This window comes from Caenorhabditis remanei, chromosome III (assembly GCF_010183535.1).
Source record: "Caenorhabditis remanei strain PX506 chromosome III, whole genome shotgun sequence".
Taxonomy (NCBI): Eukaryota; Metazoa; Nematoda; class Chromadorea; order Rhabditida; family Rhabditidae; genus Caenorhabditis; species Caenorhabditis remanei.
The window spans coordinates 14,627,466-14,643,887 of record NC_071330.1 but is presented as its reverse complement, the minus strand read 5'-3'; the positions used below and the strand labels follow the sequence as shown (position 1 = coordinate 14,643,887).

The following is a 16,422-nucleotide window of genomic DNA, read 5'->3' as shown; positions in this document are numbered from 1 at the left end:
ATTTAATTTTTCATAATTTTTTTTGGAAATTTTTCAATCGAAAAATCAAATTATTTAACAACAAACAAGAATACTAAATTTGAATAATAAAGATCTCTAATTTCTCTGTAATTAATAATTTTTATGACTACAAAGACTACAAAACTACAAAAACTACAAAAGTGATTTTCTTCGATTATCTTCGATTTTTTCCGTTTTTTTCTCTTCAAAATCTCCAAATTCCTCAAAAAATTTCATTTTCGCCTCGTCCAACCGACTACGGTACTCGGGCGCCACGAATTCCGGTCGCTGGCCGCGTGGCAACATTTTCGGGTCGGTGATGACGTCATCGGCGAGATTCAGCGACGCTTCGTGCTCCAGAATCTTTTCTGTCTGAAAATTTAACGTTTTTAGGGTAAAAATGACCCAAAAATGCCATTTTTCTACTCAAAATCACGCAAAAATGCCATTTTTCTACTCAAATCCCTCAAAAATGGCATTTTTCGACTAAAATTCGGTCAAAAATCCATTTTTCCACTTAAAATCACTCAAAAACGTCATTTTTCCACTTCAAACCCTTCAAAAATGTCATTTTTATACTACAAATCACTCAAAAACCGTTTTTCCGCCACAAATCACTCAAAAATGCCATTTTCCCGCTTAAAATCAGTCAAAAAGGCCTTTTTCCTCTTAAAATCACTCAAAAAAGCCATTTTTTCTACTCAAAATCTTCCAAAAATGCCGTTTTTCCGCTTAAAATCACTCAAAAATGCCATTTTTCTACTCAAAATCGTCTGAAAATCAGGAATTTCAGCCCTCACTTACAGTCTCATTCCACTCGTATCCACTGGGCGATCCGACTAACAAATGTCGAAGTTTTCCGCCGCTTAACGCGTTGATCTCCTCGAATTCTTGATCCGACATTTTCGGGATTTCTCTAGAAAAATGGAGTTTTTGGGCTGAAAATTTCCGAAGCAGTTTGATTTTACAATAGAGCGCACTTTCTACATACGAAATCAACTTATAATTGAAAATTTGGGCATAGCTTCCGCGTTCGAGTGGCAAGTGCGCTCTAATGATAATCGGGTGTTGGAATAGTTATTTATAGTTGAAAATCGCGATTCCAACATCCTATTATCATTAGAGCGCACTTGCCAAAGCCAAATTTTCGATTTTCAGAGCAAAAAACCCGTTTAATCTCGAATTTTTCGATTTTCCCCGCACCTTCTCACCGTTTCCAGCAAAAATCGCATTTTCAGATCCGAAAAACTCAAAATTCAAAATTTTCAGAATAAAGGCATGATTGAACTTTTCTGAAAGCTAGAAGCGAGCTAAATCCGAATTTTGGAGTTTCAGAACGAAAAATTCTAAATTTTTTCGATTTTGATACGATTTTTCGGGTTCTAAAGCTATTTTTAAAGATTTTTCTCTACTTTTCAGCACCTTCTCACTGTTTTCAGCGATATTTCAGATTTTCTGATTCCAAAACCTCTAAATTGATCAATTCTTCTACATTAGCACTGGAAAAAAAAAAAAAAAAAACATTAGCACTGGAGCGCACTTTCTACATACGAAATCAACTTATAATTGAAAATTTGGGCATAGCTTCCGCGTTCGAGTGACAAGTGCGCTCTAATGATAATCGGGTGCTGGAATCGCGATTTTCAACTGTAAATCACTATTCCAACATCCGATTATCATTAGAGCGCACTTGCCAAAGCCGCATTTTCGATTTTCAGAGCAAAAAACTCTTCTTTTTTTTTAAATTTTAACGCGAATTTTCTCGAATTTTTCGATTTTTTACGAACCTTCTCATTGTTTACAGCGAAACTTCGCATTTTCAGATTCCAAAAACCCAAAATTCAAAATTTTCAGAATATAATCATGATTATACTTTTCTGAAAGCTAGAATTGAGCTGAATCCGAATATTTGAGTTTCAGATCGAAAAAATTCTAAATTTAGCGATTTTAATGCGATTTTTCGGGTTTCAAACCTATTTTTATAGATTTTTCTCAAATTTTTCGATTTTCCCCGCACCTTCTCACTGTAGACGTCATAATCGGATTATCATTGTCATCTGTGACAGCTTTCTCTCCAGAATCCGACGACGACATCACCATAAAAAGTCGCGCGTTGTCATCCTCCACAAACGCATTTCCCCGCCCATCGATCACCACTCTCTCCTGTTCTAACAATCGATTTTCAGCCTCAATTTGTCTGAAAGCGTGTTCATAATCCATTCCGATTACAGTAAGACTCGGTATCAATTCCTCCAGAATCAACGCAGATTTCCCCAGATTTTTGACGTCTTCTAGCCCTTCTAGCCTCAAAAATTTCAGTTTTTTCGAATTTTTCAATCCCATAAGGCCCTTTGATGAGATTCGCGGACATCCGGACAAATCGAGCATTTCCAGATTGGGAAGGAGCCCTCCGATTCGTCCGACACTCCAATCATCGATCCATTCGCAATTCGCGAGACGAAGAAGACGTAAATGTTGGAGATTTTCGAGATTTTCGAGTCCTTCAAACATTATTTGAGTTCCCGACGCGTCGATTGCCTCGATAAAAAGATTGTCCACTTTTCGACCGGGGAGACTGTAATTCTGGAAATTTTGAGATGGAAAAGTGTCAAAAATCCGAATTTTTGACTGAAAAATCGATTTAAAACCAAAAATTTCATTCAAAAACACCCAAATTTAGCCTTAAACCGACAAACATTGCAAATGCGCTCCATTGATAATCCGTCAAAAATCGACCGGGAATTCAAAATTTTGGGAATCATTTGGCATTTTTCGATGGGATTCTCAATGGAGCACGTTTACTGACAATTTTGAGCTAAAATTGCAAGTGCGCTCTATTGAAAACCAGTGAAAGGTTGGGAGGGAATTCAAAATAAAATCGAAACAAGTTTTTTTTTTGTATTTTTGAGTGGAAATGTGTGAAAAATCCGAATTTCCGGTCGTTTTTGATAAAAAATTCGATAAAACTGTGATTTTTAAGGTTATTTAGCAAAAATCAGTTTTAATGCACCAAATCTAGAGTTTCAGAGCGTTTTGATCAGAATTCATGAAAAATTCCGATTTTTTGGGTACTGTAGAGTGGAAAAGTTGTGAAAAACCAGAAATTTTTGAAATTTTTAAAGAAAAAAGTGTCGAAAAGAGCGATTTTCAGAGTTTTTCAAGCAAAAATCAATATTTTTTAATTGAAAACTAGAAATTCGGCAAGTTTTCCGTCAAAAAAAACGATTAAAAAATGGACAAAAATCCGATTTTCAGCAATTTCTGAGCTTTCAATGGTAATTTTATGACTTTGAGCATATTTTCAGCCGAAAAAATGAGATTTTTGACATAAAATCCTGTTTTTGAGGTCAAAAACCGTATTTTTCTGATCGGAAATCACGAAAATCCATTTTCAGCCTAAAAACAGTGAAAATAACGTTTTTTTTTAGCTAAAAAACCGTGTTTTTTCACTAAAAAACGGTCAAAAATCAAGTTTTTCGACCTATTTTTTCTATTTTTTCCCCTAAAAATCCAATTTTCTCTCTCCAAAAACTCACATTCCACTTATCCTTCTTATACCAGTTATCATCTCCGACAAACTTCACAGCGGCGCCTCTATGGACCAAAAAATGGGCGGCCGCTAGGTCAGCGCCAAGAAATAGAAGACGTTCTGGGATTACCCTGGAAAATTTCGATTTTAGGGTAATTTTAGGCCAAAAAACGCATTTTCAGCATGATTTTCAGCCTAAAATGCTATAAATTACCTCTGATCATATTGCATATGCTGAAAATTCTTATATCTACGATATCTTCTGATATTATCGATGGAATGGTCCACATATCGCATTTGAGTGTGCCAAGTGAGTAATTCCATCGGTAATTGGCCAGTATCCTTTCTTGTCATGTCGGCGGGAGCTTTTTTGGGGGTTACTGCAAAAAAAAACGAAAAAAAATGATTTTTTTAGTGAAAAAATCGAAAAAATCCGAAAATTTTCCCGAAAAACCCACAATCATCGGGCCGTTCCGGTGTAATATACAACCCTGTGGGTAATTTGATAAAATTCTGATTCCGCTGCTTTTCCTGCACATTTTCAGCGTGCGCCGCGTGCATTTCCTGCCATCTTTTGAATCGAGACCATTTGTGTACCCATCCGTTTGATTTTGCACTGGTTTTCAGGCTTCTGATGGTTATTTGGACGCCATTCATGCTGAAAATCGAAAAATTTGAGGATTTTTGAGCGGAAAACTATTTTTTTCGGCTGAAATTGAGTGAAAATGACGAAAAATAGAAATATTTTTTAAAGGCGCATGGAATTAATCGAGCGTTGGGTCTCGAAGAGACCGAGCGAGAGAGTGTGAATAGTGAAGAGACGCAGACACAACGTTGAGTTTATTTAAAATATTTTTTCTAAAATCTATCGTTTTTTCTCCGTTTTTTTATGGTTTTTCGTGATTTTTTGTGTTAAAATTGATGAAAAAAACGATTTTTTTGACCTAAAAATCACTAATTTGAGTGGAAAAGTATGAAAAATCAGTCAGAAAATTCACTTTTCAGTTTTTTGACTCTCAAAAACAATTTTCTGTTTTTCTCGCTGATTTTTTGTGATTTTTTGCCGTTTCAAATCAATTTCACACAATTAAACCTCAATTTTCACCGTTTTATTCAAGAAAACTCGTTTTTTTCAGTATTTCGTTGATTTTTCTCAAAATTTTCCAATTTCCGCTCAAAAAATCGATTTTTTTGCAGAAAAAATGGTTCTGACAGTCGCCGACGCGAAAAAATTGACGGTTCCACGTCTCAAGGAGGAATTAGCGAAACGAGGATTGGATAGTGCCGGAAATAAGCCGGATCTGTTGGCGAGACTGACGGAGAGCATCGAACAGGTGAAATCGATAAATTGGAGGGAAAATTGATAAAAAACGGAGAAAAGTCGGCGGAAATCTCGATGAAAATCAATTTTTACCGTTGAAAAGTTGATTTTTAGTGGAAAAAAAGCGAAGAATACCAAAAAACTGGTAGTTTTCGCTTTTAAAATCAATTTTTCTGCTGACTAAATGGACCAAACAGACTATTTGCTAATTTTTAGTTGAAAAATAACAGGATTTTCAGTCAGAAATGGGTTTTTGACTACAAAATCACACATTTCTGTGGTTTTTTGACGAATTTTTTCCTCCAAAGCTCAAAAATTACCGATTTTGGTCATTTAGATTCGAACATTTGAGATTTCCAACTGTTTTTTGTCCAAAAATGTCAAAAATCTTGAAAATCGCAGGTTTTTGTTGGTTTCGTTGTCTACAACCTGATTTTCAGTCATTTTGACCTAAAAATCGATATTTTTATTGCTGAATTTCCAATTTTTAGCACTTTTTTCAGTCCCAAAACCCCTATTTCCCTAATTTTCCAGCATTTTCATCGAAAAAATTTCGATTTTCAGCACTTTTCTGTCCGAAAACCATTTTTTTTTCATCGTTTTTCAGCGTTTTCATCGGAGAAATCCCGATTTTTAGCACTCAAAGTGGATTTTACACGAATTTCGCACCCCAGTCATCAACAATGATCGATTTCAGTCATATAGATTTGAAAATTTGAGATTTCCAGCTGTTTTTTTGTCAAAAAACCTTGAAAATCGAAGTTTTGACTCATTTCTTTCGGTATCTTCATTAGAAAAAACCCGATTTTTAGCTTTTTTTCAGTCCCAAAACATCGATTTTCCTCATATTTCCTCTTAAAATCCTATTTTGACTCCAAAAATCTATATTTTATCATTTTTCAGCAGTTTCATCCGAGAAGTCCTGCTTTCTAGCATTTTTCAGTCATTTTGACCCCAAAAATCGATGTTTTTACCCATTTACACTCTAAAAATCGATATTTTCACCAGAAAAATCCCGATTTTTAGCCTTTTTCAGTCCCAAAACCCCTATTTTCCTCATTTTTCCCCCTAAAAATCCAATTGCTTGAGTCATTTTCACCCAAAAGTCAATATTTTCATCATTTTCATCGACGAAATCCCGATTTTTAGCACTACAAGTGGATTTTACACGAATTTTGCACCCAGTCATCGAAAAAATTTGAGATTTCCAGCTGTTTTTTGTCTAAAAACCTTTAAAATCGAAGTTTTGACTCATTTCTCCACCAAAAATCGATATTTTCACCAGAAAAGTCCCGATTTTTTCCCTTTTTTAGTCCCAAAACCACCAATTTCCTCATTTTTTCCCCTAAAATCTCCGTTTTCAGGCCGCAGAAGACCTGATTCTGAGCGACGTCGACGCCCATCACCTGCTCAGTGATGATATTCTAAATGACGATATTCTGGATGCTCCAAGTATCGACGGAGACCTTTTGGGAGAGACGACGACGACGACGTCAGTTGGAGATGTCGGAGAGGAGGCGGAGTCTGAAGTGGGCGGAGAGAAAAAAGAAGTCGTCGTGATTGTCGACAAACCAGTCGATGTGGAGACTGTGGAGAAGGCGAAACGGGAGAGAGCGATTCGTTTCGGTCTTCCAGTCACGGCTGAGCTTGTTGGCTCTGATAGTGCCAAGGCAGCACGAGCGAAGAGGTAATTCAGCTGAAAATAGTGAGAAAATGACGGTTTTTCATCAAAAATTGGTCAAAATCGGTTCGAAACCGTGAAAATTGGGTCCAAAGCGTTCAAATTTTGGTGGAAGAGCCGATTTTCATCAAAAATCGCGTAAAAATTGATTCAAAACCACGTGGGAAGGGTAAAAATGGCATTTTTTCATTGAAAATCAGTTCAAAATCGATCAAATTTTGGTAGAAGGACCAATTTTCGAGTAAAATTTGGCCAAAATCGATTAAAAACCATGAAATTTTCGTTGGAAGGGTGAAAAATGACATTTTTCCATTAAAAATGGGTTGAAAGCGATCAATTCTTGACCAAAATCACAAATTTACAAGTTTCGGCTGAAAATAGTGGAAAAATGACGATTTTTCATCAAAAATTGGTCAAAATCGGTTCAAAACCGTGAAATTCGCGTTGGAAGGGTAAAAATGAAATTTTTCATTGAAAACCAGTTCAAAGTGATCAAATTTTGGTGGAAGGACCGATTTTTCATCAAAATTGAGTCAAAATCGGTTCGAAACCCTGAAAATCCATTGAAAATCGGTCCAAATCGATGAATTTTTGACCAAAATTGGCGAATTTCCAAGTTTCTACTTTGAAATTGCTGTAAATTCAATGAAAGTCTCAGATCGTTGCTCGGGTTGCTGAAAATTTAAAAAATTACGATTTTTCATCGAAATTTGGCCAAAATCGATCAATTTTTGGGCAGAAAGAACCGATTTTTCACTAAAATTGGACCAAAATTGGTACGAAACCATTAAAATCCCTTTAAAAGAGTGAAAAAATACTTTTTTTCTGTTGGAAATCGACCAATTTTTTGTCTAATTTTATAAATTTTGGAGTTTAACATTGAAATAGCTGTAAATGACATATTTTTGATCTAAATTTGGTCAAAATCGTTTTTCAATCAAAAAACGTTTTTTTCCTCCTAAAACTCCAATTTTCACCCAAAAAACCCCATTTTTCACTCCAAAACCGCCTCAAAATCAAGTTTTTCGGCGATTTTAACACTCTCAGTTGAAAAAAATTCAGCTTTTCCATTAAAAATTGTTGAAATCCATTGATTTTTCGAGTTTTCCGTCCAAAATCGTCTGAAAACCCCACAAAAGTGTCAATTTTCACCCGAAAATTCCCATTTTTCACCTAAAAAACTCCAAATTTCTTCCAAAAACCTGAAATACCCTCAATCTCCCTCCAAAAAACCCAATTTTTCACTCCAAAATCCAATTTTTTTGTCAAAATCCCATTTTCCCCCCAAAAAATCCAAGTTTCCATTGATTTTTCGAGTTTTTCCGTCGAAAATCGTCTGAAAACCCCACAATACTCAATAATTTTCACCCGAAAAACCCCATTTTTCACTTCGAAATTCTAATTTTTCACTCCAAAATCCAATTTTCTGTCAAAAACTCCATTTTCCCCCCAAAAAATCCACTTTTCCATTGATTTTTCGAGTTTTTTCCGTCTAAAATCGTCTGATAACTCCCAAAAAAGTCAATTTTCACCCGAAAACCCCGATTTTTCTCCATAAATTCCCTATTTTTCACCCGAAAAACGCCATTTTTCATCTAAAAAACTCCAAATTTCTTTCAGATTCGATCTCCCAGAAGACGCGAAACGTCTGGGATCGGACGAGGCGAAGGCGAAGCGAGCTGAACGATTTGGACTCCAAAATGATACGAAATCAGCTGAAAAAGACGATAAACTCGCCGCCCGTGCCGCCCGTTTCGGTCTCCCAGTGGGCGGAGCCTCTGGGGGCGGAGCCAAGACGAAAGATGCGAAATTGGCTGAAAGAGCGAAGAGATTTGGGGGCGGAGTCGACGATGAGGAGGTTGAAGCGAAGAAGAAGGCGAGATTGGAACGATTCGGTGGAGGAAAATGAGAAGACGTTGAGAAGAGAGGATTCTGAATCTAATATCTTAATTTTTATGCATTTTTATACATTTTTGACTGAAAATTTGAGGAAAATGAGGGATTTTTGTGTGGAAAAATGAGATTTTAAAGAGTTTTTTGCCAAAAATCTTAATATTTCGACTGAAAAACTCGAAAAATGATCAAAAATTTTATATTTCAATTTTACAAAAACTCGAAAAATCAAATTTTTTTCAGCTGTTTTTCCTTGTTTTTCATCGAAAAACATGATTTTCTGTTGAAAAACTTCTGAAAAATCAGATTTTTCGTCAAAATTCGCCATTTTTATACATTTTTGACTGAAAATTTGAGAAAAATGAGGGATTTTTGAGTGGAAAAATTAGATTTTGCCAAAAATTGTGAATTTTCGAGGAAAAGTGCTCGAAAAATGATCAAAAGTTATATTTCAATCAAAAAAACAGCGGTTTTTTCTTCTAAAAACATGATTTTTCGTCAAAATTCTACTTTTTCCAGTCATTTTTCGAGTTTTTTCATCGAAATATCAAGATTTTCAGCGAATTTTTACCACTTTTTGAGTGGAAAATTCGACTTTCGAGAGTTTTTTAAACCAAAAATCATGTATTTTTTCGAGACCTGAAAACTCAAAAATAATTCAAATTTTAGATGTTTTTCACTGAAAATTGGTCATTTTTTAGTCATTTTTTAGTTTTTCGATTGAAATATCAAGATTTTTAGAGAATTTTTTACCATTTTTTCGATTTTTTTAACGAAATTCGATGATTTTTCAGCTCAAAACTCAATTTTTATCGATTTTCGTGTCCAAACAGTCAATTTTACGATGAAAATGAGAGTTTTTGAGCTGAAAATTTTCATTTTTCATCCAAAAATTAAATGAAAATCAAGTTTTTTCCGGGCTTTTCAACATTTTCGACTCAAAAATTCAGCTTTTCCATTAAAAGTTGATAAAATCCAACGTTTTTTTGAGTTTTTTCCCCAAAAATACAATTTCCTCTCAAAAATCCAATTTTTCTTTCAAAAATGGTCATATTCTTTCTCAAAAACCTCAAATACCCCCAATTTCGCTCCAAAAAATCCAATTTTCCACTTCAAAATTCAAATTTTTCTCCAAAAAATCTATATTTTCCTTGTAAAAATGTCAATTCTCTACCTTAAAACCTCAAATACCCCCAATTTCCCCCCAAAAAATCCAATTTTCCATCGTTTTTTCGATTTTTTCTGTGCAAAAATCTCTGAAAATCCCAATTTTCCACTTCAAAACCTCCGAATTACTGTCATTTTCTGAAAATCTACCACTTATTTATTATTTTTCCAAAAAATGCGCCTCAATTATCCAATTATCTCCCCATTTTACTGTTAAATTTAAAATTTTATTTTATTTATGAATTGTTGTGTGAATATTATTGAATTTTTGTGTGCCGAAAGTTTTGTTATTTGAGCAATCGGTAACATATCTTTCAATTTTTGTACGTTTTTACTCGATTTTTCACTTTTTTTTGTATTTTGAGCTCATGTTAGGCTGAAACCTCATTTTTCGACCAAAAATTCTCCATTTTCTAACTTTTTTTTGTATTTTTCCCCTCTGAAATCCGGATTTTCAGCTTAAAAACAAGATTTTTGAGCTGGAAATCCCATTTTTTCGGCTCGAAATACCTATTTTTTGCTGAAATTCCTGTTTTCTAGTGAAAAAATTAGTTTTTTGATAACAACCTGATTTTTCAGCTCATTTTTAGACTAAAAGCCCAATTTTCGGTGCAAAAATTGTATTTTTGGCTGAGAAAAGTGCATTTTTATCGAGAAAATCTAATTTTTCAACTCGAAAACTCAATTTTCTGCTCAAAAATCTCATTTTTTGCTGGAAAAGTTCTCATTTTTCGGTTTGAAATATCTATTTTCAGTTGAAAACCGCAATTTTTGGAACAAAAAATCATATTTTTGGCTTAAAAACCCTATTTTCAGCTTAAAAATCATATTTTGGATTAAAAACCTCAATTTTTAGCTTAAAAATATCCTTTTTGGCTGAAAAATCTTATTTTTCGACTCAAAAACCTCAATTTTCAGCCCAAAAATCATATTTTTGAGCTCAAAAACCTCATTTTTCATCTTAAAAATGTGATTTTCAGCCATTTTTGAGTGGAAAAACTCATTTTTGAGCTTAAAAATCATATTTTTAGCTTAAAAACCTCATTTTCAGGCTGAAAAAACCTCTTTTTTGACAATTTTCATCTTAAAAATGTGATTTTCAGCCATTTTTAAGCTTAAAAATCATATTTTTAAGCTCAAAAACCTCATTTTTCAACCAAAAATTCTCCCATTTTCAGTCATTTTCAGCCCTCAAAAATGGAGTCGGCGGACGCTGAAATCGAAGCACTCTGTTCGATATGGGATGGAGTGAAAGTAGAAAAGAGTTTAGGAGAAGATGAGAATAAGAAGAGATGTGTCAAACACAAAATAAAATCTCTGGAAGACGAAATGACGTCAGCTTCAGTCATTATAGAGATGACTGTTCCAGAGGGGGTGAGAAAATGGAGAGAAATCAGGGAAAATTTGGAAAATTTTGGAAAAAAATACCAAGAAAAACACGAAAATTCCATTGAAAACACTCAAAAACCACAAAAAATTCCGAAAAAAACGCGAATTTTTAGCCTGAAAAGTGGTCGAAAATGGCCGTGGCCGAACTTTTTCCTGTTTTTTGGGTTTCTAGGCCACCAACGATTTTGACTTGAAAAATGCACATTTTCACTTTTTTTTCGGTCTCAAAACGGTTTTTTTTGGTGTTTTTTGTGACGAAAATGGTGTTTTTTCGCTGATTTTTATAGTAAAATTTCAATTTTCAGCCCGAAAATGCTCCAAAATAGTGAACATTTCATTGAAAACCCTCAAAAACCATATAAAAATTCCGAAAAAAACGCGAATTTTTGGCCCGAAAATGGCCGTGGCCGAACTTTTTCGGTTTTTTGGGTTTCTAGGCCACGAAAAAAATTCGTCAAAATCGACAAAAATTGAGTGTTTTTTTTTACTGATTTTGACGTGAAAAATGGGGAAAATTATCTCAAATTGTGTTTTTTAATGAAAAAAATCGACTTTTTGATAGATTTTTAAGGTAAAAACTTGATTTTCGGCCGTTTTTAGCATCGGGGACTAGTTTTACCTCATGATCGGGGTTTCTAGGCCACGTTTGACTGGAAATCCGAAAATTCTGAGAGAAAATATGAACATTTCATTGAAAACCCTCAAAAACCCAAAAAAACGTGAATTTTCTGCCCGAAAATGACCGAAAATGGTCGTGGCCGAACTTTTCCTATTTTAAGGGTTTCTAGGCCACCAACGATTTTGACTTGAAAAATGATGATTTTTGGCCGTTTTTTGCTTAAAATCAATAAAAAATCGAATCTGAGGACATCCGGACACACAGATCGACACAATTTGGTCAAACTGGTCATCCGGACACACGGACAAACGTCAGGACATCCAAAAATTCAAAAATGTCTGTCCGAGTGTCTGGATGTCCCATTTTTCGTCATTTTTCCGGTTTTTTGTTACAAAAATCCAATCTGTGGACATCTGGACACATCTGTCTGTGCATTTGTATGTCCAGATGTCTGTCTGTCACAATTTCCGTTTGTCCGGATGTCCAGATGTAATTTTCTCGTGTTTTAGCCGATTTTAACCGATTTTTAATGAATTTTCAGCTAAAAATAAATTTAAAAAAATGCCGAAAATCGTGTTTTTGGCTGGAAAATCGATCCAAAACTATTTTTTCATGAAAAAAACCCAATTTTTTAGCCAGAAAACCAAGAAAAACTGATTGTAAGACAGAAAAAATGGGAAAATTTGCATTTTTCAAGTCAAAATCGTTGGTGGCCTAGAAACCCAAAAACAGAAAAAGTTCGGCAACGGCCATTTTCGGTCAGTTTCGGGCTAAAAATTTACATTTTTTAATATCAAAAAACCTGTTTTTAATCTACTTTTCAGCTAAAAACCATACTTGTCAAGGGCCGGGCCGGGCCGGGCTTTTTTTTCAAAACTTCAGGCCCGGCCCAAATTTGATTAAGGTGTACTGAGATGAACTCAGACTTTTCTCATAGAATAATATGAGTGTCTTTTTGTCAATTTTTCCGCATGAAAAATTGAAAATTGAAAAAAAAATTGAAAATTTTTCTCAAAAATCCCATATCCCTGACAAGACGGGCCTGACGGGCCGGGCCCGGGCCGAAGCTTTTCAGGCCCGGCCCGTCATTTGACAAGTATGCTAAAAACGGCCGAAAATCGTCTTTTTTTCAAATTTGGAACAGAAAAATTGTGTTTTTAGCTTGAAAATCGATCCAAAAATTTGCTTTGTTATTAAAAAACACAATTTTTGACGATTTTTGAGCCGGAAAATCGAGAAAAACTCAATTTTCCCCATTTTCAGTACCCATCGGTCTCCCCACTCGTGAAACTATCGAATCCACGTGGAATCGGTGAACCAGAATTCCAAAAACTTCAGAGAGAAATCGATCGAATTGTGGAGGAGAATAGTGATGAGATGCCCATTATTTGCGAAATTTTTCAGGTAAAAATCATTGAAAATGAGCGATTTTTCGAGGAAAATCGGCTGAAAATTGCTGAAAATCGCAAAAATTTCATGAAAATTGCTCAAAATTGCTGAAAATCGGCTGAAAATGGCTGAAAATGAGCTCTTGCGGACATCCGGACACTTGGACAGACGCACAGACACACAGACAGACATGACTAGCGAGTAGTCGGACATTCGGACACACAGACATCCGGACAGACGAAAAAAATACATTTTCTTTCAATTTTTCACGGATTTTCTCAAAATTTTCTTTTTTTTGTTGATTTTTTGCTGAAAATTGATTAAAAATTGATGAAAAATCGGCTAAAACACGAGAAAATGACTTCTGGACATCCGAACAAACGGAAATTGTGACAGACAGACATCTGGACATACAAATGCACAGACAGACGTGTCCGGATGTCCACAGATTGGATTTTTGTAACAAAAAACGCGGAAAAAATGGAATTTTAACACTGAAATTATGGAAAATTGACGAAAAGTGGGACATCCGGACATCCGGACACTCGGACAGACATTTTCGGAGTTTCGAGTTTTGTCCGAATGTTTGTCTGTGTGTCCGGATGTCCTCAGATTCGATTTTCGATTCGTTTTTGACTGATTTTGGGCAAATTTTCGCTAATTTTCATAATTTTCTGGTCATTTTCATATTTTTTAACTCAAAAATGCTGAAAATGACCAGAAAATAAGGAAAAATCGCGAAAAATTGTCCAAAAACATGAAATTATAGTCAAAAATCGAATCTGCGGACATCCGGACACACAGATCGGCACAATTTGGTCAATTTTTACACTATGGACATCCGGACACACATCCGGACACACAGATCGACGAGATTTGTTCTGTCTGTCTGTGTGTCTGCCCTTAGTGTCCGGATGTCCTCAGATTCGATTTTTGACCGATTTTAGGCGATTTTTGACGATTTTTTGGTCATTTTTAGGTCATTTTAAGCAGTTTTAAGCCGATTTTCAGCTGTTTTTACCCCCTCAACCCCCATTTTCAGCACTGCTCCGACTACTTGACTGAAAATCAGCACGTGAATATGGACTGTTCGATATGTTTGCTGTGTCTCTCGACCTCCCCGATCCACGTGACTCAATGCGATCATTTCATGCATTCCACATGTTTTTGTCGATATTTAGACACGTGTTCCGCCGATTTTCAGAAGGAAATTCGAGAGGCTCAACCACATATGAAGGAGAGAGTGCAGACGGTGAGGGATTCGTGTCGAAACCCATGAAATTGGGATATCTGGGTTTTAAAACAATCAAAAATTGCAGAAAAAACGGTGAAAATTGAAAAATTTCAGAATTTTCAGATTTTCAGACATGCCATAACTACCTCAGTTTCTCTCCGACACTCATGAAATCTGCATATTCGGAATCAGCGCGTTTTCAGCTTTCAGAAAAGTATAATCATGACTATATTCTGAAAGTTTTGAATTTTGGGGCTAGAGACGCAGAGTGTCTGGTATCTCTGCGCTCTAACCTCCTAACTCAGTGACTAAAACTACCGTAACCCAGTCAGAGTTCCTCCAATTATTTTGAAATTTAGATAGTTGGATTCAGGAGAATGAGAGCTTTCAGATGAGTATAATCACGGCCAGGTTTGAAAAATTTCGGGTCCCAGCACGAAAACTACAGTAACCCGAAAAATTTCAAAATGTTTCAAATATAGTTGTGATTATACTCATGTAAAAGCCCTCGATCTCCTGAGTTCAACTATCCAAATTTCATAACGATTGAGGCATTTCTGACGGATTTACGGTAGTTTAAGCCAGGAGGCTAGAGCGCAGAGATACCAGACACTCTGCGTCTCTGACCCCAAAATTCAAAATTTTCAGAATATAGGCATGATTATACTTTTCTGAAAGCTGAGAACACGCTGAATCTGAATATATAGGTTTAATAAGTGTCGGAATAAAATCGAGTGGGTTACGGTAGATATAGCATGTCTGAAAATCTGAAAATTCTGGAATTTTTTAAATTTCTTGATTTTTTCGGCAGTTTTTGAGTTTTTTAGAATAACTAGAGTATTAAAAACGGCAACCGAGATTTTATTACTTCCGACACTCAGAACAATGGGTTACTGTAGTTATAGCGTGTCTGAAAATCTGAAAATTTCGAAAAAAAAAGTCCCTTTTTTTCATTTTTTTGGAATTTCAAACGATCTCTGAGAAATCAGAATCCATCAGGGTAGTAATGCAGATGCCATTGTGCAGAAAAATGAGAAATTGCAGAAGTTATAGCATGTCTGACAATTTTTCAGACTGAGAAAATCAGAAAAAAATTTTTGCAAAATTTTTTTTCCAATTTTCCAGAACATTCTTTGCCCGGTATGCCGTGAACAACTCACCGACGACAACACAATTCACAACTACAAATTGAATATCCAAGAAATGGCGAAACAAACGAAAAAGAATCAGAAGACGTTGCGGAATAAGAAGCGGCGGGCGAGCACGACGACAGAAGACGTTCAGAAGACTATGAAGAGGTTCGGAGACCCAAAAATTCGGATTTTTGGCGGTTTTTACCCCCAAAAATGGAATTTTTGACCAATTTTACCGAAAAATCTGGAATTTTCAGATGGCACGAAGAGCAACGACGTCTTCAGAAGATATTTGAGAAGCAGAAGAAAAAAGGAGGGATTATCGATGTGGAGGAGGATAAAAAGCGCCGAGAATTCTATATTGAGACGAGTCGGGAGGGTGATGAGGCGGATTGATGGTTTCATTGCATATTTTTTGGTTTTTAGTGGAATAAAATGGAATAAAGTGATTAGAATTGATATATTCGGATTCAGGTGAACGAGAGCTTTCGAAAGAGTATAATCATGCCTAGATTCTGAAACTTTTTGGGTCCCACCACGAAAACTACAGTAACCCGAAAAATTTCAAAATTTTTCAAACCTAGTCATGATTATACTCATTTGAAAGCTCTTGATCTCCTGAATTCAACTATCTAAGTTTCAGATTTATTGCGGCATTTCTGGTGGAGTTATGGTGACAGTAGTTTAAGCCAAGAGGCTAGAGCGCAGAGATACCAGACACTCTGCGTCTCTGACCGCAAAATTCAAAATTTTCAGAATATAGGCATGATTATACTTTTCTGAAAGCTAGAAGCGAGCTGATTCTGAAAATACAAATATTTTGGCTCTCGGAGCGAAACTGAGTGGGTTACTGTAGCTTTTGTTGTCTGTAATTTCAAGTTTTTGAAAAATTTCCGAAATTTTTCAAATGTTGTCATGATTATACTTTTCTGAAAGCTGGAAACGTGCTGATTCTGAAAATACAATTATTTTGGGTCTCGAAGCGAAACTGAGTTGGTTACTGTAGCTTTTGTAGTCTGGAAGTTCAAGTTTTTGAGAAATTTCCGAAAATTTTCAAATGTTATCAT

The 16,422-nt window shown here is 35.4% G+C and overlaps 3 protein-coding genes across 3 annotated transcripts; 2 read left to right on the top strand and 1 right to left on the bottom strand.

The window, feature by feature from the left end:
* Positions 1-153: 153 nt before the first annotated feature.
* Positions 154-4,186, bottom strand: GCK72_011404 (uncharacterized protein; the record flags this gene model as incomplete). Its single annotated transcript, XM_003099585.2, has 6 exons — positions 154-372; positions 805-916; positions 2,018-2,583; positions 3,537-3,660; positions 3,744-3,909; positions 3,988-4,186. The coding sequence occupies 6 exons, from the start codon at positions 4,184-4,186 to the stop codon at positions 154-156; spliced, it is 1,386 nt and encodes a 461-aa protein (XP_003099633.2).
* A 545-nt stretch (positions 4,187-4,731) lies between these two features.
* On the top strand, positions 4,732-8,440 carry GCK72_011403 (uncharacterized protein; the record flags this gene model as incomplete). The annotated part of the gene is made up of 3 exons (XM_003099609.2): positions 4,732-4,863; positions 6,215-6,537; positions 8,152-8,440. The coding sequence occupies 3 exons, from the start codon at positions 4,732-4,734 to the stop codon at positions 8,438-8,440; spliced, it is 744 nt and encodes a 247-aa protein (XP_003099657.2).
* Positions 8,441-10,788: 2,348 nt separating this feature from the next.
* GCK72_011402 (uncharacterized protein) lies at positions 10,789-15,751 on the top strand (the record flags this gene model as incomplete). The annotated part of the gene is made up of 5 exons (XM_003099580.2): positions 10,789-10,965; positions 12,863-13,003; positions 14,031-14,240; positions 15,348-15,520; positions 15,613-15,751. The coding sequence occupies 5 exons, from the start codon at positions 10,789-10,791 to the stop codon at positions 15,749-15,751; spliced, it is 840 nt and encodes a 279-aa protein (XP_003099628.2).
* Positions 15,752-16,422: the final 671 nt, after the last annotated feature.